The sequence below is a fragment of the Accipiter gentilis genome, chromosome 10, assembly GCF_929443795.1.
Source record: "Accipiter gentilis chromosome 10, bAccGen1.1, whole genome shotgun sequence".
Classification (NCBI taxonomy): Eukaryota; Metazoa; Chordata; class Aves; order Accipitriformes; family Accipitridae; genus Astur; species Astur gentilis.
The window spans coordinates 19,387,787-19,415,429 of NC_064889.1; the positions used below are offsets into that span (position 1 = coordinate 19,387,787).

Genomic DNA, 27,643 nt, shown 5'->3' on the forward strand with positions numbered 1-27,643 from the left:
TATGTTTTCATTTGGTGCTGGTGTCCTACCCGGCCTCAGAATCTCCCTGGCCCCAACTGCTGGGGCAAGGAGCTCGTCAGCTTTCCAAGAAAGGAAAATTAAGAAAAAGAAGTTGCAGTTTTAGTTTCCCTCGTTAGAGGGCAGTAACAGACCCAAATGGGGCCGAGAGCAATGCCCAAGAAAGGCGAGATCATCAAAAGGGGAAATTATCGAGGTGCACATCCCAGCTGCTGGGGTGAGCAGAAGAAGGGCGATGGTATCCGCTTGGACTCCGTTGCTGCACGTCTCCTTTCCCAGCGAGGCGAGGCTCCAATAGTTTATCATCTGTATTTTCTCCCCCCACCCCTTTTTATTTTTTTTTCATTTGGCTGTAGATAAATAAAAACACCAGAGTGAAATTCTCAGGAGAATTTAGGACAGAAATGAGCTCTCAAAGGGTCCTTGGGTTACAGGTAGAAGAAAGCTGCTTTTGAGTGAATGCAGAAATGGGGCTCCATTTGTGTCCTGCGTGGCGGTCAGCACCATCCAACACACCGGGAACAAAACGAGAACCCACTCATTTATTGTCAAAAAAACTCAAACTTTACTTGCGTTTCTCTCAATAAATAATTTACAGTATATACACGCGGTGACACTCCCGTGGGTCTCAACTCAGGGAGGAGGTGGGGGGGGGGGCCTTCTTGTATAACACCACCCCCCCCTTTGCCTACGTATTTTTTTTTGTTTCCAAGTATCGGGTCTTTCTTGGCCACACTTCACCTTTAACCAGAACTGGGTCAAACACAACCAAAATAAAGTGCTTCACTGTTTGCTTCTAAAATAGGGATACCCCAACCACCGTACAACAGCTGGCCACCACTGGAGTGCTCACCTGGACAGTGGGACTGAGCCACGCCATAATCAAATAGACTTTCCTTGGCTGGAAATTACCCCTAAACCACAGTGCGTCATGCCGTAGGGTGATCACTTTATAGGAAAGGGAGGTCTTAAGGGAAGTATTGACTTATCAGCACGCTGTGGCTTGGCCAGCTAAGACTGCTTTCAAGAAGCACTGTGTCTTCTGAGGGATGCCTTGCGCAGCTGCTGTTATCTATGGGGTAACACAGCAAGAAACAAATGTTTCCTCTGACCCAGTGACAAATTTTGGCTTTCAAAACTTGCATTTTTGATTTCTAGGGAAGACAAAAACTTGGTTCTTTCTTGACCAAAGGAAACAAAAAGTCCAAATCAGCCTGGCTGAGCAATTAGTGCATTGGGAAACTAAACTGTCCTGTGTTGCGGTCCAGTGGTTGCTCTCCTCAGTGCCTCCAAAATGTGATATCCTTATTTCAAAGTCTCCCTAAACAGAATACCTGGGGCACCAGCAAACAAAGCAAGGAGCAAAGTAGTAAACACATCTTTGTTTCTTTTCTTTCCTTAAACATTTAAAAACCAATTACATCTCTTCATCTGTACAGTCACACGAGATCAATGCCAGGGCTCTATATATTAAAGAGACAATATAAATTACATCCATTGACACAATTTTGCATTTCTCTGCTGCTTTACAAATGGAGCTCTAGAGCTGTTAGGACACAATGAATAGTCACGTTGAATATTTACACCAGGCTGCCTCTAGGCACCAGTTCAGATTGCCAGACTTAGCCTGTTCCCACCTCTTTTGGTGCTAGCTTGTCTCGTCATGCCCAGAGACCTCCCTTGAGAGCCAGAGGTGCCCCAAGAGTGACACGTGTTTTGGGGCTTGTTTCTGGGAACTTCCCCCTGAGGAAAGGAGGGGAAACCCATCAGGAGGTCTCCAAGATGCAGACCAAAGGTGGTCTTGCTGTTTGTTCGGTGAACAATGAGGTGAACCACAGAGGAACATGGAGAGGAGGAGATGGGCAGCACTATGTGGTGGGGGAAGGAGATTATCCTTGGTTTTGAGGCAGGGAACAGACATATGGAGGCAGCTGGGGGGGTCCTCTGCTGCATCCCATCTCCTGGCTGGATTTCTAACATTGCCCCATTTCCAATTCTTAAGGTGCAACTTGTCCGCAATGGGGTTGCAAGTCGTGGCCCCAGGATGAGGAGCGGAGCAGAGACCTAGCAGCAAACAAACAGAGCGCGATGCTCCTGCTCTGTCCCAGGGCCTGGCCGAGCCGCAGGCAGGCAAGCGGGTGCAGGGCTGGAGGGAGGTGTGGATCGGGTCTCCCACTGAGCAGCCTCCCTGCTGCCAGTTTTAGGGGACCAGAGAGCAAATGGTGCGAGGAACTCATCCAACGCTGGGCAGAAGTTGCAGAAACCACTTGAATACTGGCCAGGTTTCTCCTGTTGCCATCAGGAGTCCTCGGTGGGTCTGGGCAGAGACAAGGGAGCCACAAATAAAAAGTGAATCAGCCGAATGAACTGGCTAAAATAGGAGATGCCCTTTGAACCGCAGCAAACATAAGCCGGGGCTTGAGGAATGTGTCCTCCTTCCACCCAGAAGATGCCTGGTGCCGGCAGCTGGGCAAGCACGGGACCATTCCCCACCATTTCAGCTCCTTGCGCTACTTTCCGCAACAATGGGGCTGCAGGCAGAGCGGGACATGCCCCAAAAAGAGGAGCAAGGCCCTGGCGAGCAGAAAGCCCAGCCCTGTTGTCCTGGCCAGGCTTGGCCCTGTCTCGCTGCTCTGTGCCCTCCTCACAGGCTCTGCTCTCTGAAGATAAAGCCATGTTCAGGCACGCCAATGTCACAGTCACCATGTCATTTTTGGGACCTGGGGGAGCGCTACAAGGAGGTGGGGGCTCCTTGGCACCCACGCGAGTGGGAGGAGGAGAGATGGAGGTAAGGAAGGTCCAGACAAGGTACAGTCCAGCAAAAACTCCTGACTGGTCCCATTGGCAGCATGTTCCTCCCAGGCAAAGACTGGGAAGGCGGAGGACCTGGTGCGAAAGAGAGGGGCTGAGGTCTGAGGACAACACATGTGGCTCTGATATCCAACCTCCCACTGTCCAGCACCACCATCTCATGCCTGGTTCTCTCCTGCTCCCCTTTCCCCGCTCTCCATGGTGTGAAGGAGCAAACCTCTATAACAAGCACAGCCAAAACTGACTCAAACACAGCAGTGCTACCCAGAGGGCGGGGGTGGTCTCTGAGGGAGCCATGTTGCCCGGGGCCAGGTCCCGTGTCCTTTCATAGAGGTGCAGCTTGTCTTTGTTGGAGTGAAGCATCTTCACGTCCTCAAAGGCATAGTAAGCAGCCAGCATGAAGTTGACGTCCCCTGTGGTGAGGAGGTCGAAGACGCAGGACTGAAAATAGAGGTCCTCCACAGGCAGCTTTTCCCTGCACTTGGCTGTGGCCGTTTCATACGTGAAGGCCTCGGGGGGGGCAGGCAGGCTGGGCCCCTTCCTACGAGCACGACCCTCTGTGGCCTGAGCCGAGCGGATGGTCTGGAAGTCAATCTGTTGGTTGAGCGGACAACCGCGGAGGCACAGGTAGAGGCCCTGACTGTCCCGGTCCTCCACAGCATTAACCACCTCCTCCGGCATGCGCACAGCGAAGGTGAGGTACCGGCCCACCTGCCTCACCACGATGGTGGTGCCAATGTATTTTGCTTGGATTTCGATGTGTTGGCCCGATACCTTTTCAGTGATCTTCAGGCTGTTGGCTCCGTGCTTGTCCCCACCATTCCTGGAGCCGTCAGCAAAGGCAGCGGGGAGCTCGTCCATCTCTGCCTGGTACACTTTCTGGTCCACACACTCCTGGAAGCTCTTGAAGATGATGGTGAGCTGTGGGTGAGGAAAGAAAAGAACAGGGTTACAACCAGCAATGACCACCTGAGAGCATACAGCCACCAACAGAAGTGGCATGGAAGGTGAGGGAGCCGTCTGCTTAGCCTGGCCAGAAGCGTGGCCTTCAGCTCAGGGGCAGGTGCTTCAACCTAAGAAGTTGCCCCAACTTTTAGGCACCCAGACATGGCCAGCCTGCTTCAGCACAGGGATGAGGACACCAGGTATGGAGTCAAGACCCAGAGGCTGGACTGAACGTACCACCTGGATCTGCGCTGTTATCTCCAGGCCCAATACAGGAGCTCCCTTGTAGCTGGAGCTGGGTGGAGTATCACTACTCACAGGCCTGTGGCGGCATGCCCGCGCATGCAGCACTGTCTTGCCTCCAGGGCCTGGCAGATGGCAGAAGAGGATGAGCCCTGCCTCTCTTAGAGGTTGCAGAGCTTCTCCTCTGGCTCCCATGGCATTTACATTCCAAGGGCTGGACCTCTTCCTTTCCCTGGCCACTCACAGACCAACAGAATCTTCTCCTCTGGGCCCCAGAACACATCATGCTCCATCTCAACCATGCAGACACACATGTTCAGCACGTTAGAGCAGGCAGGTCCTTCTAGAGGTGATATGGGCTGATAGACTGAGCCCAACACGGCTCCCCACCCTTGGCTGGGGTCAAACACGAGTCCCTTGCTGGACGAAGAGTCTCACAGTGCTTGCTCTTCCCTTGCTGACCTGGCTTTGGAGGGGGAAGGCTTGATGAGGAGGAGAAAGAGTAGAGTTTGCATGGGAGGAAGAGTAACTTGCTGTTAGTCCTATGCAAACTATGCTTCCTCTTCCAACTCTTGCAGACTTGCTCTTCCTCTTGCACCTCTTTCCATGAGGGAGGAGCAGTAAGGGGGACCTCCTGCCACTTGTTCCCCATGAAGGGGCAGACTGAGACCCAGCCAGATTGGGGCAGGGCTGGAGGAGACAGCTCCAGCAGCTGCAGGGCAGGTATGCCAGAGGGCCCAGCATGAGGGGAAAAACTAAGGCTCCCCAAGGACTGGGTTGAGCACAGTGGTGGCTCCCAGTATCTCTGCTCCCAGCGGTGCTGGCGAGGAGCCCAGAGCTGTCCAGAGCCCTGGCAACGTCCCTCTCTCCCACCCACTCCTCTGCTGAGTGCCCAGATGCTCCCCACCCCACAGCAGCCCTGCTATCCCCTCCTCAGCCACATCATGAGGCACCACCATGCCCTGGGTTTCCACTACCCTTCGCACGGATGTCCTGCTACCTCCTTTGGGTCCAGCCCTGCCTCTGGCTGGAGGAAGAAGGATAGACCAGAGAACATCATGCAAAAAACATAAAGAGCCCCATGGACCGAGAGGCTCCCATCCTTTTCAACAGCACATGGTACTCTAGCAATGACCCAGTAATGCTTTCCACAGCTCATGCTTCAGATCTCATGACTAATCCCTCCTCACCACAAGCCTATGAGGCAGATAATGGGTGAAAAGGCTCAATTAAGATGGCGATCCTGGGATCCAGCCTAGAAATTGCAGGTCCAAGGGGTCCTTAAGGACCACTTTCCTCAAGCTTCCTTGCAAGCTTCAGCAGGTTTTGATGTCTTTTGGTAGGTAAGGAGTTGAGAGCATCATTAAGAATCTTTAAAGAGGTTCAACTAGGGACAGATCAAAACCAAAATGCCAGCTGCAGCTCAGGTTAAAAAGGTCACATCCAGAGCTGAGAAGCAGTCCCTGTCCTACAAGTGCTTCTCTCCTCTCCCCACATGCAGGGAGAAGCAGAACTCCCAGACACGATGGGACAGGACATCTTCCAAAAGCAAGAGATTGCCTCCTGCTGAGCCTCCCTTTTTTTGGCACAAAAAGTGGCCTATTAGCTTTAGAGCTTGTGCACTGTGGAGCAACATAATAGTTCATCAGCTCCAGGTCTCTCCTGAAGCTGAGGCCATGCCACACAAGTCCTGCTGTATCACAGCAGCACAATTTCACTTGGATTTTCTCAGTGTTTGCCTTGTAGCTTCAGGATGTTTATTTAGGCTGTCAAACCACCTCCAGAACAGACTGTGCCCCACAAAATGCCTTGACTTGGCTGCAAACCACGGAGACAATTGCAAGCCTGGGCAGAGGGGAAGGCAGTGTGAGGACCTCAGCTCCCTCCAGGCTTTTCCATGCAAGCTGGAACCTCCCTGGAGGGCAGTCCTGGGTTTGCTTGGACCTTGGGTGTCCCCCAAAAGATGCCACCATCATTCCTGGTCTGACTGTTCACAGCAACGTGGAGTCCCCCAGGTGGGACCCCTCTTAATTTGCAATCCCCCACCTTGGCCGTGATGGCCCTCTGAGCTGCAGCATCTCAGCCTGCTAAGCTTGATGGGGCTGGATGTGCTCAGGAAGAAACCACAAGCCATTAAGTGAAGGTGGAGAGAAAGGAAGGACAGGTGTCTGACATTTAGGGGCAAACAGTCAAATTCAGAGGAGCTCCCACCCAGTCGCACCCTCCCCAAGGAGATGTGCAAATGGTGGAGGAGAAAGATGGTGGAAAGAAAGGCTGTTCGGAAGCATCTCTGCCCTTGCCCACCTCTCCTCACGGGGACATGCCTGAGGCTCACCTTGCTGGTGGCGGTGGCTGTGGAGCCAGGCAGCACCGGTGTGTTGGTGACCTGGACGTTCAGGTAGTTATTGTCTATGAGCGGCCAAGCTCCTTGCACCTTGCAGGTTTGGAAAGTGTCTGTGAAAGTCCTGAGGTGGGGGTCCCCGAAGAGCCCGCAGTGGGTGTAGTTGGGAGCGGCTGAGTGTTTGTGAAAGCTCTTCTCGTAGTGGCAGATTTCGGGGCTGTCGGAGCGCTCCTGGCTATCCCCGGGGGGCAATGTCCGGAGGCGGGGCTGGGACGTGGGACCATCCTTTGAGCAGTTGTGTTGCACCATGAGATCGTCTATGCCATGCACGGCGGAGTGGTAGGCCAGGTCGCCCCTGCAGGTGCGGGCAGTGCGGCGGGTGCAGTGCGCGTAGGCACGCAGCGCCGTGCAAAATTCGGGCGCCTCCTCCGTGCCCAGGTGGTGGGAGCCCGATGTGGCCGCCCAGAACTCAGAGTTGCACTTGAGAATCTTGCATGGAGACGTCACTGCAGGAGGGGAGGCAAACACAGGATGGTCAATACTTGCCTGCCTGCGTGTGGGACATCCAACACTACCCCCAGGAAGAGGTTGGTGTCCTCCTCCCGCAGCCCAAACTCATGACATATTGGCTGTACCGCGTGACAGGGCCTTGCTTACCAGATGTGACCATCTCACATGACCCAACTCTCATGCATCAAAGCCAAAGAAACCAACAGGATCTGCCCCAATTTAAGTCAAGAAGGGAAAGAGCATCCAGCCTTTAGATTAATGCTCCTGGGGGAAAACCAGGGTGTGGAAGAATGGGACGTATTCATTAGCAGGGATAAGGGAGGATCATTAATGTGGGGGGAGATGCAATGGGGTTTTTAATGCCTTTTTTGGGTTTGACATTCAAAGCTCTGTGTTGCATGAATTACTGTGCGCTATGTCCAGACCAAGCTCTACCAACGCAAAAATCTGCCTTCCTTTTCCTCCTTCATGGGCACGGGGAAACCCAGCCCCGTCACAACCACTGTGCCCCAGCCACATGTTGACGTGCAGAGGTTAGAGCAGAATCTGTGCAGTGACCAACCCTGCAGCAGAGCCAGCGGCCACCCCACCATCCTCATGGCTGCAGCAGTGCTGGGAACAGTGCTTGCCAGTGCCCCCGTGACCCTGAGAAGAAGCAGGAGTCAAAACCCCTTTTTCTTGACTGCTGTGTGGCTCTGCCCAGCCCTGGGAGCCCGTTCCCCACCACGGCCCACTGAGAGAGAACAAGAGGTGGAGGAGAAAAACCGGTGCGGCAGGGTGCGGGGATGCCAGCTGAGCACCCGCCTCCCCTTCGCACCCGCCTTGCATTGCCCACGCGGAGGCGAAGCCAAAGGTAGCAGGGCCTTTGCCGGGCTCAGCCAGAGTCCCGGTGCTTGCTGGCAAGGCAGAGGGAGGCAAAGAAAATTCAGATCCTGCTCCCCTACACACACACCCCCACACCCCCACACCCCCCCCCCCAATGTCTGCTCCCTGGGGCAGTGTGCCTTCCCTGGAGCAGACTTGAAAGCAGCTGTGCAAAAAGCACATGGCCATCGCTGAACATCACACAGTCACTGCTCTGCCTGTGCCAGTTTGGAGTCTTGCTGGGTGAACCCAGGCTCACACCACTTAAAATTCATGGTGTTTTCCTTCCTCTCCTCTTAATCAACACCCTCAGAGGGCTTGGAGACAGGATGGGCTCAGGCACAAAAGGCAGCAGGACAAGCCCCGCCATTTCCAGATGCTTTCATGGTGCCCTCTTGCAGGCATACACGTATATTCCTGTCTCGGGTTTGTTTAGAAGGAGGCTGGCAAGGCATCTGTGCCAAAACCATTGCAGATTTGTTTAAAAAGAAAGTTACAAACCCCAGTATTGTTTCAGGGAAAACAGTATGTTTTAGTTTTAAACATTGCAGTGCTGGAAACCTAAACATAGTTGGTGCTGGAAAATCAGAAAGGGAGACCAAGGCTATAAAACACTAAGCAGTCCAGCTTTAAGAAACAAGCCTGTCTCCTCTCCCTTTCCAAGAAGGGTGAAGTGCAAATAGGAAATGGTGACAGGTTCCTCACAGTTTTAAAATTCATGTTTAATAAACTCAGATGCTAGCAACAGCACTAAAAAATCCAGGAGCTGAGAACCCAGGAGCTGTTTCATCTTGGCAGCATCCCATTTAAACTCGCAAGAAGCACTGTGGAAAGCCTTTAACTCATCATTGACCAGAGGTGAGATAATAAACTTTTGACCTGGGACGTGGGCTCATGTTTCTGCTAAGCCTTTTGCATATATGGGTCAAATTTAAAAATATTTATTATTTCATATCCCTTTCTTTTCCACCCCAAGAGTGTGGTTTTCCACCAAAGACATTTTGCTTATCAAAATGGGGCTTCCCATCACAGCCAGCTGGCTTGCAATGGTGTGTATTGCTTGGTGTTTCTCCTAGATGAGAGGCAAATGATGTCTTGTTACCAGCACACAGAAAAGCCTGGCTCCCCAGCACCGCCTGCCTTGGCTCTGGAGGCTATACATTCAAACGCGACTGTTTGAATATGCTATAGCTAGCACAGTGCCTAAACTCAGAGGGACAAGTAAGGGATGGTATTTAATGCAAGGCAATTGCACACAGTAGCACAGTTGGAGTGACAGGAGCAAGTGAGTTTGCTGGCATGGGGAATGCAAGCAGGGGCATTTCGGGGCGAGACACTCATGGTGTGGGTTTATCAGGGTGGAAAATAAGGACATTGCATCTGACTCCTTCTGACAAGAGACTGAGAGCATAGCTTTGCAGGTCCCCCAGGACCCTCCTGGTGGAAGGTAGGAGCCAAAAAAGCATGCAGGATTGTGACCAGTGCCACCATTGCCAGTTATCCCAAATAGTTGTGGCATCAAGCAATTAAAACCATTGCTCTCCTAGTAGTTATGCTAATGTACAGCTTGAGGATGCCTTGAGGTTGCATGCGTCCGAACACGCTGTCACTGCAGACAGACTTGCCAGCACAGCCCTGGGAGAAGCTGGAGGACACATCCCCAGACATGCAGGACCCACACACCCCACTTCACCTGACAGCTCGGTAAGGCACCGGGATGAGCTGTGCAAAGCAGCCCGTCCAGCAAGCAGCTTGCAGAGCCCAGGCTGCTCCAGCCCTTCAGCTGCTGTGTAGATGGGACCTTTTAGTAGGAAAAAAGCCATAGCCTTTGCTCTTTAAGGACATGCTTCGTTCGCTTGGATCAGGAGATGCCGGCATGAGCTGCGGCAGCCTATGGACAGAGCGGGCTGCTGCAAAACAGCCCCCTAAAATTCAGCGCTGAACACATCCCCCTGCCAAGCATCCCTCTCTGCCGCACTGCCCCAGGGTCACGCATGACTTTATAAGGTACTGAGTTAAAAAAACCCCAACAAAACCGAGGGTAGGGAAGCCCATCTCCTTCCTCCCTGGGCCTGAAGGGGGAGCGCTGTTCTTTTAAGATGTTATCGCTCCGGTTTTGGCACCAGCCCCCTTTTTGCTCTTTCGCTCAGGGCCCCATATAAGGCCAGATTTCCAAAGCCAGGTGCTGCAGCCACAGCGGCGGTGTGCGAGTGGGGCCACACGCTCTCCCCAGCTGCTCACGCCTGGGCTCTCCCATAGACAGACATTTCTCCAACCACACCAGTGGCCACTGGGTTTGGCAAATCCCTTGCACTACTGGGAAGGGACCACTGCCGATAAAGGCTGTGGAGGAAAGCAAACATGACCCTCTCCCCCTCCCGACAAGCACTCCTTGCCTTGTCCCCTCTGACAGCAGCTTTGGCACAGTGGTGCAGGCTCATTTGTACCCAGGCCAAGAAATGATGTTTATTCAATTTTGCATAATCTATTTTCCATTGACTCACAATGGATCTGTTTTTCAACCACAGATGACTTAGCACAGAAACAAACCCCTCTCAAGCAGGAACCCAGCAAGGCTCTCCTGGGATCTCCGAGACACCCTCAGGTCGCGCTGATGCCACCACCCTTATATATCACAAAAGGTCCTTCATCCTGAGGGACAGGTAGGCGACTTCAAGCCCTGGTAGCCCAGCCACCTCCCAACCTCCCCATGATCGTTTCCATTCAAGGGCTTGGTGCCACTCAAACCAGGAACAAAATTTCCTTTGGTATCTTGAAACCAACAGTTTCGGAAAGTTTGAAGCCAGAAATCCTTAAATTGCCTGCATTAAGACAGCTCTCCCTCCCGCCCCCCCTGCATAGCCCGGTGCCCCACATTTGTTCAGGTATACCTCCTATGAGGACTTCTGCAGTCTGAAAAGCCACCCCTTTCCTTGGTGGGCTGTTTCAGGAGTTTATCACCTTTACAAAACACGGGTCTTGGTTCTAAGTGGATTTTATCTGACTTCATTGTAAGGACATAAAAAGAACCAGCGATTTTCTTCAAAGCTGTAAAAGGTCCGTTAGTAACCAGTATGTTTCCCACAAAGATATTTACACTCTGCAATCAAGTAACTTGTCAGTCCTATAGATAAGGTAAACGGTTTGCACTTTTAAGTTCTCACTGGAAGGTGTTTGCCCAGCCTGACCATCAGACCCCCCTCTCCTTGCCCGAGTGTTTCCTGCAAACCCTACCACCCTGATGGATGATACCGATGCAGGACACACACTCGCCGCTCTCCAGAGGTCAACCTTTTTGCCAGGACATTGCACTGTGGTAGGTACCAAGACGTGGTGTTCGGCCATGACCTTTTCCAGAGCTCCCGGTTTGCAAAGCATTGGTCCTCCATCCTGCGAGCATCCTGTGGTCCACCAAACACACACTCAGGGGCCTGGGGTATCACACGACCTGGGTCCCGCTGCTCTGCCCTCATCATTGGTACATTATATTACACGCTGTTAAAGTAAGTGTTCAAACATATTCTATGCATGCATCTAACAGCCTTTTAATTATCAGTGCCCCCTATTTTTCCTTCAGCCGGTGTTGGGTTACCTGGATTTCATTTACCCAAATCACGCTTTTTCAGAAAACCAGCACAAAATCAACAATTCATCTGTTCTCCTGCAATTTCTCTAGCAAAGAGAATTACTGGAAATTAATTTCAGTAAGCAAAAGCCAATTCTTTTAAGACTCTTGGGTGCATGTTAACCAGACCTGTTAATTTTAAAGCATTCACTGCTAAGAAGAGATGTTGTTTAATATCCTCTTGGTTACTAACGGGCTGGAAAGTATTTCATCACCCACATGTGATGCAAATACATCATCCCGTGTCTTTCCAAATATATGGATTGAAGCGTAGATGTGCAAGCCTCACACATGCAGTAAAAGGCTTTTTCGGAGAACACACTAAAACGTAATTACCTTTGGCCTCAGATCTGAGCACCTAGGCTTAGGCTCCTAAACACATATTTATTTAAGTAATCTAAATAAACATATTTACGCTGACACCTGAATAGGAAAGGCACGATTCTTGGAGGTGCTAAATACCAGCAACATCTTGCAGCTTCAAGGAGATGTGGGCTGCTCAGCTCCTGGGTGGAGAGCAGTCACCACCAGTACCAAAATGACCCCAAAAGAGTTAAAAAAAATCACATTGCTCCTCCAAAAACTGGCTGACAAGATCCCTTCCAGCAAGATTTCAGGAGTCCAAAGCAAAACCAGAGAGGATGAAAGACATCACCCCTTTGAGTCCAACCACTCATGCTGTCCATGTCCTAGCAGGGAAGTCTACACGAGCCACCCCACATGCCAGTCATGCTCGTCCCACATCTTGGTGCCCATGTGGGCTGTGAGACCAGATATAAGGAAGACATTTTTTACAGTGAGAGTGGTGAAACACTGGCACAGGTCGCCCAGAGAGGTGGTAGCTGCCCCATCACTGGAAACATGCAAGGTCAGGTTGGACTGGGCTCTGAGCAACCTAATCTAGTGGAAGATGTCCCTGTTCATTGCAGGGGGTGTTGGACTAGATGACCTTTAAAGGTCCCTTCAAACCCAAACCAATCTATGATTCTATTTTAACCCAAACCAATCTACGATTCTATTTTAACCCAAACCAGTCTATGATTCTATTTTACGACACGCATCAACTGGCGCCTCGTCACAACAGGGAGAGAAACGAGCCCATCGGTGCTGCCCGCAGCCCTGATGGATGGGGTGTCGTGGGCAGGGGCAGGTCTCCTGCAGCCCCGCAGGGCACCGTGGGGTGAGGAAAACGCAAGGGCCACCTGACCCAAGCTTCGTGAAAGGATTTGTGCGGGATGGCAGCGCAGGGCTCTTCCAGCGACCTCCTTTGAACTGTTAATCAAGCACAATCTTGCAGAATAATAGCCTGGTTATTATTGCCTTGTTTGCATAACAAAGAGGCCCAATAAAACTGATTTGACTGTGCTCAGAGGGGGTGTGAAAGATCAGCCCTGAGAAAAGAGCTGCAGGAATGCAGCAAACTGCTCCAAAGCCTCAACCCAGGAAGAAAGACAATGCAATTTGCCATCAAGAAAAGCCCAATAGACCAATAAATTACCCATGTGCAAAGGGATTAGATCAGGTTTCAGTTGCACTGAAGTGGGGGGAGGACCGGGAGGAGGGAACTGAAGGAGAAAAATAAACCTGACTCTCTTAAAGAGCTGGAGCTCATATTTTGCAAGGGCGTGCATGGGGAGGTTGGCTCGGAGGGGCCACCTTCCACGCTGGGGCCTGGCTTTTGTGCTCTCTTCCACTGGCAAAAGCAGCAGATGCATTAAATCCAGGCAAAGGACGTACTGACAGACTGACTCTAGATGAATCCGAGAGCACACCCCAATCCATGCAGCTTCTTTTAACCCAGTCCTTGTCTTGCTCAAGAGGATGCTGGGGAAAGGCTTTCCCCAATTTCTTGAAGTCAAAAAAGGGACACAGAAGGAGTTTTCTCACTTCAACCTGGGTCAATCACTAATGCATCTGGTAGACCTGCCACAGCCAACTCCCTTTTGTCCTCTGTGCCGAGTTCATGGCCCCTTATTTCTCCTCTCCAGGCACCGTGGAGACACAGGGCAAGCACAGGCAGGAAAAAAAAGCAGAGTCAGTGTCTTCACCGTCAACAGCATGAACCCTTGGATGCTGCCGATGGAGCCCTTGATTGTTCCTGTCACTTAGTCAGCTCTTTTGGCTCGGAGACTCAGCTTAGCGCTGAGCCAGCATGCTTAGCAGGGGTGAATGCATCTCTGCCCGGCCTCCCCTGGCCAGCATTGCTCCCCCAGGCTCACCTTGGCATCCCCATGCAGGGAGAAGGGTGAGCAGACACCATTGGAGAGGGCATCAGCCATCGAGCTCGTAGCTGGGGCCATAAGTGGCTGGCGATGCTACTCTGAGAATGACTGGCAAAGCTTGGGAAGTTCAGGAGGCATGATGGGCTGAAGGGAGGAACCAGCGTTTACAGACTTTGCTCTTAAAACTTCATCCTGGGATTGCGGCTTCAGCATTGCTTTTGTCGCAAACATTGAGCTTTCACCTGCTCGGAGGAAGCACCACTGGTGGATGGTTCAGACGATGCAGGTTTTGCTCCACCACAACTGGTGGATGGAGGATGAGGAGGGAGGGAAGCCATCTCCTCTGATTCTCCATCTGCAGAAGGATGCTAATGAAGCTGGCTCCCCGCCACGGCGTGCCATGGGCTGGAAAGCAGTGCTGGAGCTGCACACCTGACTCCCAGCTGGGGAGCGCCCCGCCACTTTCACCAACAGTTCTCAAGAGCTGGTAAATCTCCTTGAGGGGAGTGGTCCATTTTACAATGAGGACACTGAGCATGTGAAGGGTTTCACCCAAGACGAGCCCAGTGGGAACAGAGGTGGATTCGGTCTTTCATCCCCTGCCTGAAGCATCACCCCCAGCTTCCTCCCCCAGCCAACACCACCCATGTCCCCGTCCCTCGGAAGCAGCGGTACCCAAACAACGCCACCTCCACCAGCCACCCCCATCGCCAAGTGTTTTGGGTTTCCAGCAGACATCATTCTCCCCACGCCAAAGCTGTTTTCCCAGGGTGCCTTTGAAGGCACGGCTGCCACCCACCAGTGCCCGGGGGCCCCCCAGGTGTGGCAGTGGGTCCCTCGCCCTCCTCCCCCTCACCCAGGCCGTGGCGGGGCTGGCAGGGAAGCGCTTTCTGCTCACAGGTGTGGATTCCCTCTAGGAATAATCATCCCTGCCGTGCTCTTGTGAAATTTCAACCCTTCAAACGCAGAGGTAAATGAGACACGAAACGAGGAGATGGAGAAAAGCCTGGAGCACATAAATCTGGATGAGGCAAATTTATACAATTAAACGCCTGCCAAAAAATTGCGGCATCTCAATCGGAGGCGTTGGTTTGCGCACAGGGTGTGGGGTGGCAGCTGCCCGGCTGGCAATCAACAGCCCCACGAACCCACCTAAAACCCATGCGGACACCTGACTGATGCTGGACCTGCACCCGGGGATGCAGGGGATCTAGTGGATCCCCTCCTGTAGCCTGGGCTCCCACCCGGCACCAGAGTCGCTCCCCATCACTCGTGCCCCATGGAAGCCACAATATCTGTTCCTCCTTCACAGCCACAGACCTTCCGAGGTTTATTTATTTTTAAATGCATCTGACTGATAGCCCCTCTGGACTCAGGTTTTAATTTTACGAGAAAAAGTAACTTTCTAACTGGAACCTACCTCCCCAGTCCCGCTGCTCCCCACCTTCCCATCGCCAGCACAGTGGCACTCTCACATCACTGTGGGCTGGCAAAGCCCAGAGCCAGGATCAGTCCCTAAAATGTACTGCTGCAACGTCCTCGTCATCTCGGAAAGGGCTGGCTGGAGTGTGTCACACGGCGAGAAAAAAGGTAGCTTGTCCAAAACCCAAAATGCCATAGTTCATTACTAGGGCTTTGGGGACCAAAGTCAACAGCTGTCCAGGAAGGAGAGGAAACCGAGGGAGGAGAAAATACTTGGGGCTCAAGTGAAGCTTGATCTCTGCCTGACCCATAAAACCCCCCATATATGCAGGGATAGGAATTCCCTGCTTGCTGGGAATTAAATGGCCAAACTCTCCTGGATGCTCATGCAGTGGAAAGTGGGACTTGACACCCTTCTGGTGCTCCACCCTGAAGGACTCGCTGTTCTCGCATCTGCAGGGATGCCAGCCTCCAGCTGCCCCGCACACCATGGCCAGGCCGTTAGACAGAGCGGCTCAGTCTGCGCCTACGAGGGCTGCGTGTGTGTAGGAGCCAGCTTGTTCTCCGCAGTAAGAGCCCGATGACTTCATCAAGGGGATGGCATCTGGTTTTGCAGTTGGCCATAATTCAATTCTCCCCCTTGCTGCAGGAATTTCAGCTGGTGAAGCAGTGATTTACTCAGCCGGGCTGCACTTGAGTGCAAAGCAATCTTGAGGCTACAATCGAACGCCCTGTTATTTTGAGAGCTCACGGACAAGGGAATAAATATCCTCTTCTTTTCATCCCAGTAGCTGCCAAGTGCAGGGTACAAAGCTTTTAAAGGCATTTAGGGGCTCTCCTCTTACAAGTGCGCTCCGGGTGCTGTGCAAAGCCAGGCAGGGCCCTGCCTGCACAGCTTGCTCCTGATCTGCAGCATCAAGACAGGATTTGCCAGCACAGCCAGAAAAAGGCCAGGGCACCCACCCCTCACCTGCCCCATTGCAGCTGCATCTCCGAGCATGGCCCATCCTCCTCAGAAACCCTTCCCCATCGCCCCAGCACACATCACTCCTGGTTTGCAGCATCCCTGAGTTTACCCCAGCCCCCTCCAAACCACCTGGGACCCTGACGCTCTTTTGGTCCTGGGTTTCCACGCTCCTCCTTATTCCAAGTTTGGTGTCTGCTCCAATGGGAAAAGCAAATCAAACACATTCAAACCCATCTAGATGGATCAAACCCTCTTGTTTTTGACCTTCTTTGCTGTCCTGCTAGCACTCATCCTTTGGGAGCTGTAGGGCTTGGCTGGGGGGTCTCCCTAAGGACTGATGGACTGAGAAGGGGCTCACTTGGGCCATGCATTGCCCTGCTGGAGCCTAGAGTTGCTTTATGGGATGTTCCCATCAGGGAGCCAGAAGAAAGACCACAAAACTCATTGTTGCTGGGGCCTGATCCAGTGCCGCAGCCCGGCTCTCCAGGGACAGCAGGTTGGTGCAGAGATCGAGCAGAGCCCCCAGGTTAGGAAGTTTTTATGGCTGCCCAGCCCTGTGAGCACTTTCATGTGCACATCCGACTCGGCACAGCTGTTTGGGCCACAAAGAAGGAAACCTCAGCTGCTGCCATGCTAAACCCAAAGTCACTCTTAATATCACCCCATTCCCAGTAACCAAGGGCTAGGAATTTCAGGATTTTCTGTGGAAAAAAGCAAAATATCCACCCCACCTGCATTAAAAACAAGGCATCTCCTTCCAGCCCCACAACAAGCCTTGCTGGCAATGGCAGAGAACTCCCTGTTCTAAGTACGAGACGGGCTCCGAGCAAGCAACAAAACAGGGAAGCCAAAATATTTCCAGGTTTACGTTTGAATCCCTCCCTTCTTCTCTGCCCTGACAACATCCCGCACAGGCGCGCTCCTCCCCTGCCGCCACCTTCCCCGGCCCCCAGCTCGGCTCCCCGTTTGCAGCATTGGGGAGGTGTTGTTTTAACAGCCTCTAAGCTCCCCTTCTCAATTTCGGCTTAATGCTGCGATCAAGTCCCTCCCTGCAGCTGAGACAAAAGCCATTTATCAACCGATCCAAGACACCTCCAGTAGGGACGGATCCTTATCTGGAATCAGCCTCATTGCCCGGATGGACCAAGGGCAGAAAATCCCAATTTTTGTTGGAGGCAGGAGTGCGTTAACAGCCAAAACACCAAAGCCAAAGACAAACTGGAAATCCCAAAGCAAAGTGGAGTACGAGGGAGAGAGCAAAGCTTGATGTCTGGGACAAAACACCCAGGGCCAGATTTTGAAAGTACAAAAGGATACAAAAGGATTTGCAAGAAAACTCAGCACAGCCTGTACCGGGAGGCACAGGCAGGGGTCAGCTGAGCACCCCGGAAAGTCAGGGTCCCAGCCGGGAGGGGAGAGCACCCATGAGCATCCGATGCTGGGCCTTGGCACAAGCCTTGAGCAGGACTTCTGCCAGGGAAACTGTCAGCAGTGGCCTGCTCTGCCCAAACCTCCTTCCCCAGCTGCCCCATGCTCAGTGGTCACCCTGACCCCCGCCGGGGGGACCCACGCAGAGGGGACCCAAGCAGTGCTCTCGGCCTGCGGGCGCTCGATGGTGGGGGCCGCCCAGGAGGCAGTGGGGTGAAGCCATCGGTGTGAGAGCAGCACAAGTGGGAATCCAGCCCGGGGTGTGTGCGTAGGGGGTGGGGGTTAAGCAAATAAATAAATAGGGCAGGACTCGGCGAGGCACCGACCTGACATGCTGAGCACCCGCTTGGGCAGCCTCCAGTGGCCCCGCTCACCCAGGGCTTTCAGGAGGGGCGCGAAGCTTCCTCAGGGCTGGGAACCTGCTGGGAACCCACAACTTCCCAGGAAGCACAGGGAAAAAGGGGCAAAGGATATGCCAGGGAGTAAATCGCCCCCTTTTTCCTACCTTCCCACCCCAAAAAGCTTTCAACGAAAGCCCCCGGCATGCTCCCAGCCCTGCGCACGGGGAGCACCATCTCCGCCTGCGCCCTGCTCCCGCGGGCTCTGGATCGCCTCGTTCTGCCAGTTCTTTGCACCTTATTTGACTGCTGAAGGGAGAATCAAACAAAGCAGCCAGCCAGATCTCCTATCAAGTTCTTTCTTGCACCGTAAATCTCACAGCCTCAACGCTTTGCAGCTCAACCGCTCCGAAAAGGGCGTTAAGCAACACATATGGGAGCAGCTCCAGAGTTTCCAGAAAAAACAGGGGGTTCAGCTTTCAGCCTGCTGGGAAGTCCCTGGGGAGAAGTGGGGTCCGGAGGGACACCTCAGTGCTAAGGGCAGCGCTGAAAAGGCTCGCTTTCCTGCAATAGGGCTAAGAGGGCAAAGGGGGGAGGAAGGGCGTAAAGCAGTTATTTATTTATTTACTACATGTGTGTGCAAGACTGCTTCACCTACAGTTATGCAAAAGAAAGGCAGAGGCGCTTTAAAAATTAATAAACAGGAAAGGAAAGTTTTACTCAACTAAAAAGATAAACGGGGAGATTTAAGCGTTAGAGCTTTTCCTCCTCCTGCTTTCTCTCCTCCCCCCCCCCCCCCCCCCCCCCCCGCCTTGCAAATGAAAAAAAAAAAAAAGGGGGAGGTAAAGAAACTGGAGAGTTTTGGAAGGAACAAATCCGCCTCTGTGGACTGGGTTTCCCCTCCCCCAACAAAAACAAGCACTCGGGGCTTGAAGGAATTTGCAGGCAGAGATCTGCCAAAAACATTGTGAAAAACTATGGGGGATTCATTGGAAACAGATGGCGTTTTCAGCTGCAATTCTGAAATTCTCTCCTTTTCTGACACAATACAAACAAACTGGGGCTGGGGAGGGGGGAGGCAGAGACCGGCGATAGGTGCGAGCGGCCGGGGGGGCGCGGGGAAGGGCCGGCGGGCTCGTTTGGTTGCCATCCCGCCTTCGGACAGCACACCGGCTCCCGCTCCGGCCGGAGCAAGTTTTCCAAGGAAATAATGGTGCTGAGCCCACAAAAGCCCAGCCCGAGGCCTGGGGGGCGGCGGGGAGGAGGGGGAGCCCGCTCCGCTCCGCTCCGCGCCGCCCGCGCATCCTCCGCCGCGCTGCCCGGCCCAGGTGAGCCCCGGGGCCGTGCTCCCCGCTCCGTGGGGCCGGGCCACCCCCCCGGACCCCCCACCTTCCCGAAATCGCAATGCAACGCCGCCCCTTTAGTCCATCCGCAACCGCTCTCCGGCTCTTCCCTTCCCGGGGGGGGGGGGGGGGGGAGCGCCTCGGAGCGCCCCCCCCCCCCCCCCCGCTGCACTCAAGGGCAGACATTGGGCATCTGGGGTGTTCATGTGGGGGGGCGTCCCCCGCCCCCGGCCCCTTCTTTTCGAGGCACAGAGCACACCCGGGGACGGGAGAACAACGTAACCTGCCTGACGCTGTCAGTAAGAACCCCCGGCTGCCTTCGCCGGGGATTGCTTTGATTTCGACCATCTCCTTCCTTGTGGGATGAGGCAGCAGGGAGACAAAGAAGATGAGGTCAAGGAAAAACACCCACCGCAACTGCTTGGGGAAAAGGGAGTAAGGGGGGACGGGAAACACCGAAACCGAGCCCCACTTGCTTCTTTTAAACATGTGGCAAACTGCTGCAAAGAGAGGGAGAGAGAAAGAGGCCCCGAGACAGGGGGAACCGAGGCGGCTATCCAAGGGCTGCGAGAAATACAGGAAAAAATTCTTCAAAATAAAGAGGCTGTTCCTTACCTGAAGGGAAGATGCAGAGAAAGACAGGGAGGATTTGGAAAAGTCCCAGGGCTGTGGATCCTGCCCCTCTCCCCATACCCATCCATCCAGCTCGAGCTTTAACCACTATCCTCTCCCTGGAAGAAGAGTTTAAAAAGGAAAAAAAAAAAAAAAAAAAAAAAAGGAGAAGGGAAGAGAGGAAGACAAAAAACAAAAGGGAAAAATAAATCAATCGAAAGAAAGAATTGGGAAAAAAAAATCGAAAATCAAAAGCCCCACATGGCTCCGCGGAGCGATGCAGGGACGGGCGGCCCCAGCTCCGGGCTCCGGTGGCCTCCGCACTGAAAGATTACACAGACTTTTTCTCCTTCTCCTCCTCCTCCTCCTCCTCCTCTCCTTCCCCTCCCATTACAAAACAGCCCAAACCATCAATCATCCCGGCTGCCTTCCAATGTCTGCATCCTCTCCCTGCGCCTCCTCCACTCCGGAGCGCGGCCGCCCGCCTCCCCGGCCATGCTCCTCCGGCGGCGTGGAAGGGGCGGAGGAACGAGCGCCGAGCACCGCAGCCATGGGAGGGAGAGGGGAAGAAAGAGCCTGGGCGACCCGGGCGAGGGGCGTTATTGCTGTGGGTCGAGCCATCAAACCCTCCCGTGCCCTGTGGGGAAGGGGGGTGGGGGCCGGGGGTCGGGGGGTCGGGGGGGGGGGGGGGGTGGCGGGGGTCCCACGCAGGATAGGCTGCGGGGAAGGGCTGAGATTTTGCCCTGTCTCCCCGCCGTCATGCAGCGCAGCTCGGTCGCGATTCGGGAGAGGGTCTTCCTCCCACCCCCTTGGGGTCTTGACACCCGGCGTGCCCTCCCTGCCTCTTTCCCGCGGGCCTAACGAGAGCACTTTGGATTTCCCCCAAATTAAGCAGTTTAGAGCAAAAAGGCCGTTGTACGGCAGAGGGGGGAAACTGAGGCAGGGAGACGCTTGGCAGCTCGTGCGGGGCAGGGACTGCGAGAGCGATGCGGCGGCCCCCGGCCCGCTGGGGCATGGCCCCCCCCCAGCACACAGAGCTCCTCCATGCCGCCCCAGCCCTGGCTGTGCGGTAGGTGTGAGCGTTTCACAACCTTTCCAGGTCATTCACCTGTACCAGCGCTGGCAGCGGTGAAGTAAGCCCAGGTGACTCAGAAACAGCAAGTCTCACAGATCCTTATCATTAGACCGACACTCCTCGGAGAGGGGGACGACTGTCGGGGGTCCCTGGATCCAGCTGCCAGCCCGCTGAGGACTGATGGCGAGGACTAATATGTACCTATGCTCTCTCAGGACCTCCACCACAGCCTGGTCTGCACCGCCAGCCCGCGTATAGACCCGGACATTCAGTTTTCGCTGGGGGAAAGTTTCACCGGTTGTGTTGGTAACAGTTGCCCTGGGGGTCTCACTTTGCAAGCACCCCTTAGAGACCCTTTGGGCAGATGGCAGTCCTGGGAGCACCCTCCCTGCTCGTGGGCCATGTAGATGGAGCGGCGGCTTGAAGCACGCAAGCATTTGCTTGCTGGGCTTCAAAATTCCACCTCCCGCACTGCCACAGCGTGAGGAGGTGAGCAGAACGGATCTGCAGCCCCACGATCCCAGGGGTCTGTTCCGCCCAGGAAAGGGCTAGGCCAGGAGGGAGGCATCCTTAGCAGCCCACTTGGATCTATTTAAAATTTCTCTTGAAGTGTGTTTTAGCCACAGTGAACTAAGACAACTTCACTTCTGAATGAGAGTGCCCACGGGTGTAATACGCTTTAATTAATATGCGCTAACTTCCCTGTTTTAGATCATTAGCCCTCCTTTGAGTGAGTGCCCCCTTGCCATCCTAATGTTTCATCTCCTTTTTCTTGGGGATCTTATACAAAGGATAAAAGCATGCTGGTTGTTTTATACAACCCTTCTCCCACCTCTGTAAATGCCCTTTAATAATGGGTCTTTCCTCCTGCAGCTTGGTATAGGTCAGGGATGCTCCTTGCCTTTGCTTCTAGTTGTTCTTGGAACCCCCCTTCTCTTCCACCTCACAAACACCCTTAAGGATGCTTTTTTGGACTGATGGTATCTTGAAGTCTCCAGTAAGAGTTTGTGATCTCCTCCCTGTCGCAGACTGAATCTGTGATTCAGCTACAACAAATATCCCATGGAGGACAAGGTGAGGAAGAGGAGATGGGAGTAAATGCTGAAGAAGCAAAGATACCTGTTAATACCTATCTAGTTCTCCTTGCGGGGTTTGAGCCCCCTTGCCTCCAAATGAAGAAGGAGCTTCACTGGAGCTTAATCCCGGCTGCAACAGGAATTAAAATGCTGAAGCCTTTCCATCTGGGACCCAGATGGGATCCAAAAATCCTGAGGCCTTGCCTGCTTGACTGGAGATCTGTCTTGGTCCCGATCCTCCTACAGCTGCACTCAGATGATGTCCACTAAAGTCAGAAGGAGCCCTGTGTGCAGAAGAGCTGCCAGACTGGGCTGAGCTGGGCAGGAGATGAAAGCTGGCAGGCCGGATCCAGACCTGTAGCAAAGGCAGTGTGGGAAGAACGCCTACTCCAAGCACCTTTTTGTGGGGGATGTCAAACAGGGGCAAATATGTCCAAACCCTGCCAGCTGCTGCTACCACCCAAGAAGAAAGGCCTGCTGATGGGATGTGTAGGCAGCTGGAGCTGGAAGGGGCCTGGGGAGGCTGGAAGGAGCCTGAGGGGAGGAGGGAGAGGGTCCATGAGCTGGGGAGAGCCCAGGCAGGGGGGAAAGATCCAGGGGACGGGATTTCAGACCCCAGATCCCTTCCTCTTGCTCTCGCTCTGTCCTCTTGCAATGCAACTTTTGCTTTTATTTCAGTCTGAAAAACATCACTTCTGCTATTATCCTGGCTGATGACATATAGCATGATCTATTTATTTTTAACTCAAAAAAAATCTGAATTATGAACTTTTAAAATCCAGCTGCTAAATAGCTGCTGCAAGGCTGGCTTGATCGTTTGACCTGAAGAGCCACTTTGGTATTGCCATTTTGGGGCAAGCTGACAATAGACTGGAATCCAGTTTGAAGCATTATTTTTAAAATAAGGCCCTTGCTGGAGCTTCCGCCTTTGGTGTAGCGAAAACTGCGCTGCCATAAGGCAACGGTCCGATGCCCCTGGCTCCAGCTTGTAAAAATTTCTCCTTGATTTTGCTCAGTTGCATCATGCATTGCAAATGGGATTGCTGTTTTTGGCACCGATCAAAGCAGCGGATTTCACTGGAGAAAACAACAGATGTGTCCAAACCGTAACTGCAGAGCAGGAAAAGGCCCCAAATAAGGTGTGTTTCTGAACTCCTGCTCCCCCTTCCATGCTTTTCAAATAACCTTCACCTTTCCGATTAGCCGAATCAAAGAACTGGCCTTTTAAATTGCTTACTGAATCACAGGCTGTGTAAAATCAGATCTCTGCCTTGCCTGATGGAGATATCTAGGCTTGGAGGAGCGACTGCGTTTTCCCCAGCTTCTTTCCTTCTCAAAGGCCGGCCGGGTCTCCCTGTTTAGGCAGCACCGAGCCCGATGCTCTCTGCAAACAGTATGTGGGAAACCACCCACCGCTAAAATGCAAACACCTCTGAGGCACAGCAGAGTTACGCTGTGCAGAGGCTCAGCTCCGGGGGCAAAGGCACCTCCGTGGTCACATACCCGTTGATTCTCGTGTTTGGTGTCATTACGGAGGGGTGACATGCAAATCACAGCTGGGGTTAGCTGATAGCATTCTCCGAGGTGTTTGCAATATGAGCAAGAAGATTCCCAGTTCCCAGGGGAAACTCAGCTGGGATCACTCATCTGAACTTTACTTTTCTCTGCCCTGCGTCACACTGGGCATGGTTGTGGGCTTCAAACGGGGCTGAATGAACGTGTCTAATTTGAACCCTAAGGTTTACAGATGATGCCTCCCCTTACAGGCTTCCTAATGAAATTATTCACTACCTGTAATTATATGGCTAAAATAGTAAACATGGGTATTTCTGAGGACTGTAACTAGTAGTTAGAGGAATGGATGTCAGGGCTCCTGGTCTGTTCCTGACTCTCCCGTGAACTTTCTGCGTGGCCATTCTTCACGCAAGCGTCCCCGCACAGCTTCAGCACGTGCCTTTGCCTACTCTGCCTCAGGACGAGATGTTTAAGGAACACTGCTCATGGCCTGGCTGGGGTAAGCTGTGATCACCCGTGCAGGAAGCTAATCCTGTAATGTTCTGCAATGATATGTGTTTGGGGTGAGCGGCAAAAATCAAATCACTCCCTAAAGGAGGAAGAAAGGAAGTTTGGAGTGGAAACCCCCAAACTGTTGTCTGGGGAGGTTTGACAACTGATCCTGAAAGGTTCGTGGAAATAAAACTGAATACCTGTGCTCTGAACAGTTCCCTTACTAAAGAAAAAAACCTCTGAACAAGATGAAAAACCAAAAAAAGCCCGTCATCTTTCTGCAGTAACAGCCACACCTCTGATGTTTGCAATACTGGAAAACGCTGCAGTTCATTTTAAAGACCTTCCTTTTACTCATCATTCAAATTTTTTTATCATTTTACAGTTTCCCTGGCTGACAGCACAAGTAGATGCTCTCCCTGAGCTGTGCACCTCGAATCTGCCAAATATGCGGCTAAACCCCCTTCCCTCCTAACCTGTTGCCTTCCAGTACAACGCCTGGCAGAGCTGCTGACGGAAAGGGTCCCCCCAAGGTCTCTTTAGCGCCCTGCACTGAACTTTTGCAGTAACTGAATGGGGCACGCGGAGGTGATGGCACCGAGCTGGGCTTTGAAGACCAACCCACTCCTGCATAGCAAAGTGCAGAGAAGAGTTTGCTGGTTTAGCTAATCCACCTCCCCACAGCTGCCCCTGTGAACGTTAGACTCACCAATCTGGCTGTGTAAAAAGAGGCCAGTGGGTTGAAGGTGGAATAAAATATAGCTTTGTAACACTAAGAAATAAAATAGTAAGAATGTTTTGTTGACCTGCATCTTCGCATCCACCGATTAACAACAGCCCCAACTGAAGTAGCTGTGAGTATCCCTGCTGTAGGCTCTCTCTTCGATATCCGTGCTCCAAGCTCACAGGCATAAAAGTCACCTCTAAACGCTCACAACCACCCAGGCTGGACAAGGGGAAGGGAAGATGGGCTGGTGGAAAACTTGCAGTCTCACCCATGACAGAAAGCAAAACAAGCAGGGATATTTTCAGGCAAATAGAGTTCATCACGTCAACTTTTTTTGAGTGGTGGCATTCATTCGTGACTCTCTCTTTCCCTTGCTTGCAAAGCCCCGTGGGGTGAGGCCTGACTCCTACACGTAGGAGCATGTAACCACCCCTTGTTCGGCAGTGTTTGGAGGGCTGGCTGGAATTCGCCATCTGAGTATTTAGTTCTCTGCAGGGAGCTGGTCTTCCTAGCCCAGTCTTCTCTTTGGGGTAAATATCAAGCAATATCTTTTTAGTGTATCTTCTTCACATCTGGGCTGCCCTCAAAAAAAAAAAAAGGTGGGCTGGGAGGTTCCCAAGAGCAAGTTCAGATGGCCAAATGTCAGCTCAGCAGAAAAGATGGATAAATCTGAACTGCCAAAAAATGAACAGCACAGAAGAATTGCAGAGAACGGGGTGTTAGTCAGCAGACAGAATTCGGTCTGTGTAATGGGACAGTCTTTTGCTGCTGCTCTTAAACGCTACTGGTATCTTGAGAAAGTGCAAACATAGCTCCCTAATTCCCCCCTCTTCTAACCTACAGGTCAGCTAAGGACATCTCCTGGATCTCATTTAAAGGTGGGAAATGGCATCGAGTGTTTCCAAATCTACATCTTCAGCCCTTTGAGAAAGGAGTGTTTGAAGGATCCTATGGAAAAAGCTCTGTGAAACCCAAGCACCTTTCCCAGGTCCCCTTCTGTCAATTCCTGACAGCAGTGGCCAGAAGTACTACCCACCGCAGGATGCCTTTCCCGTGCTCTCGGTCATGAAACACTAAGTGACAGTTCCATCAGCTGATTTAAAACTTTTTCCTTATTATCTGAGAAAGAGGCATGCCTTCTTATGGGGAAAAACCCCCCAAACAACCAAACCCAGATAACTTTAATCCAGCACCTCTATAAATATTTCAGCGAATGAGACTGGGAGTTTTTGTGGAGGGGGAGCAGTTCGGAGGAGGCACCGGGAGTCCTCCCGGGTGTGCCCGGCGGGGCTCGGCTAGGGCTGGGGCTGGGACTGGGACAGGGTCTGGAGCTAGGGGTGGGCTGAGGTGGGGCTGGGGCTGGGACTGGAGCTGGGACTGGGACTGGACTGGGACTGGGACTGCGGCCCCGCTGGGTGGTGCTGTTATCCCTACGCCGTCTGCGAAGGTACCCAGTTTATAAAATAAATGCAATCCAACGCCGCCTTAAACCACATGACATAACAGCAGCTTGCGAGCTCCCATTAAAATCTCAATTTGGGGAAATTGATTCTACCTCTGAGCAATTGCGATGCAATTACTCCAACAGGCAGCAATCAAGAATCACATCAAAACAACACCAAACTTTCATCTCCTGCCTTGCAACCACCACCACAACAAAAAGCACCTGTCTTGCAAACACAGCCCGGTTTACTTACAGGTATATAATATTTAGGAAGGGCAACGTGCAGGTCCCAAGTGTGGAAGCAAGCCTCGACAGGGGCTGCTGTGGCTGCTGCCTCTGAAATGTCCTGACTGGGGGCTATATTCTGCACCACACACCACCACCACCACCCCCCCACCCCCCGGCTCCCGGCTGAGGTTATGGGCTATTTACGGACTCAGTTCATCAAGAGCAAAGTCTCCCCGCGGCCAGACTGCCCATCCTCTGCCTGCGCACAGATGTGGCCGTCCCTGCCCATGTCCCACATCTGTCCAGCTGTTACACCCCCCCACCCCCGCTTCACTCGGAGCTTGCGAACACCCCAGCGCTTTGCAACCACGGGAGTTAAGGGAAAGCTTTGTGTCTCTGCAAGCGAAGCACTCCGGTCTCGATAATCGCGATCAGCCCCGGGATGAGCTATCGAACGGAAAGGGGAAAATATTGGGGAGGATATTTGCAGTTCTCATCAGTGGTCTGCAAGGAATTATTCGATTGACTTAGCCCAGCAGGGTGCATTTTTAGTGGCAACCATCAGAAGGGAGGATAAATGAATAACCGCATGCACGCCAGGCTAGTATCAAGCCGGACAGAGGGAGCGAGCTGGGCAGAGAAAATGGGAAGAATCGAGGTTTCTTATAAAAACGGCTCGAGGGGGAGGCGGCAGCCGGGGACCGGGAGCGACGGCCTCAACAGGTCCCGCGGAGGAAGGGCCATGCAGGGAGCCGGGGGCAGCATGCGGCCGGGGGGGGGGCCCGCGCAGCCCCCCGCCCCCGCTTACCTTAGCGGCCGCATCAGCCTCTCCAGCCCGCCGCGGGGGTCGGTGCAGGGAGCGGCGGCTTTTTTTTTTTTTTTTTTTTTTTTTTTTTTTTTTTCTTCCCCAGGAAGGGTAAATAAAACCGAAAGAAACCCAAATAAAAGAAACCCAAATAAAAGAAAGGCAAATAAAATAGGAAAACCCCCAAGGGCAGAAGTGGCGGTGGCGGGGGAGGGGGGGGAAAGGCCAACCGCAGAGCGCAGGCAGCCCCCCCTGCCCTGCGCAGGGCAGCCCCGGCGGGGTGCAGCGCGGCCTCGCTCAGCGGGACGCGGGGAGCCGCATCGCCCTCCCGGAGCATGTGAGAGGCAGCGGAGGAGATAGAGCCAGATAGGGAGGTCCCCTCCCTCCCTCCTCCCTCCTTCTTCCCTCCCTCCCTCCCTCCTCCCTCCCTCCCTCCGCACACGCTGAGCAGCGTCGTTAGCATGCAGCGGCGGAGGGAGGGCGGGCGGAGGGGGAGCTGGCTGGGGGGGTGTCCCCGCTGCAATCGTGTCCCCCCCCTCCCCAGCACCCCCTCTCCCTGTGCAGGCAGCCAGGGTGGGGGGAGGCAGAGCGG

The 27,643-nt window shown here is 53.2% G+C and overlaps 1 protein-coding gene across 1 annotated transcript; it reads right to left on the reverse strand.

Moving 5' to 3' along the window:
* Positions 1-592: 592 nt before the first annotated feature.
* Positions 593-27,388, reverse strand: RGMA (repulsive guidance molecule BMP co-receptor a). The gene is given in 5 exon segments (XM_049812927.1): positions 593-3,750; positions 6,353-6,864; positions 19,693-19,808; positions 27,055-27,134; positions 27,137-27,388. Coding segments are annotated over 5 exon segments (1,662 nt in total). The 3' UTR covers positions 593-3,048.
* Positions 27,389-27,643: the final 255 nt, after the last annotated feature.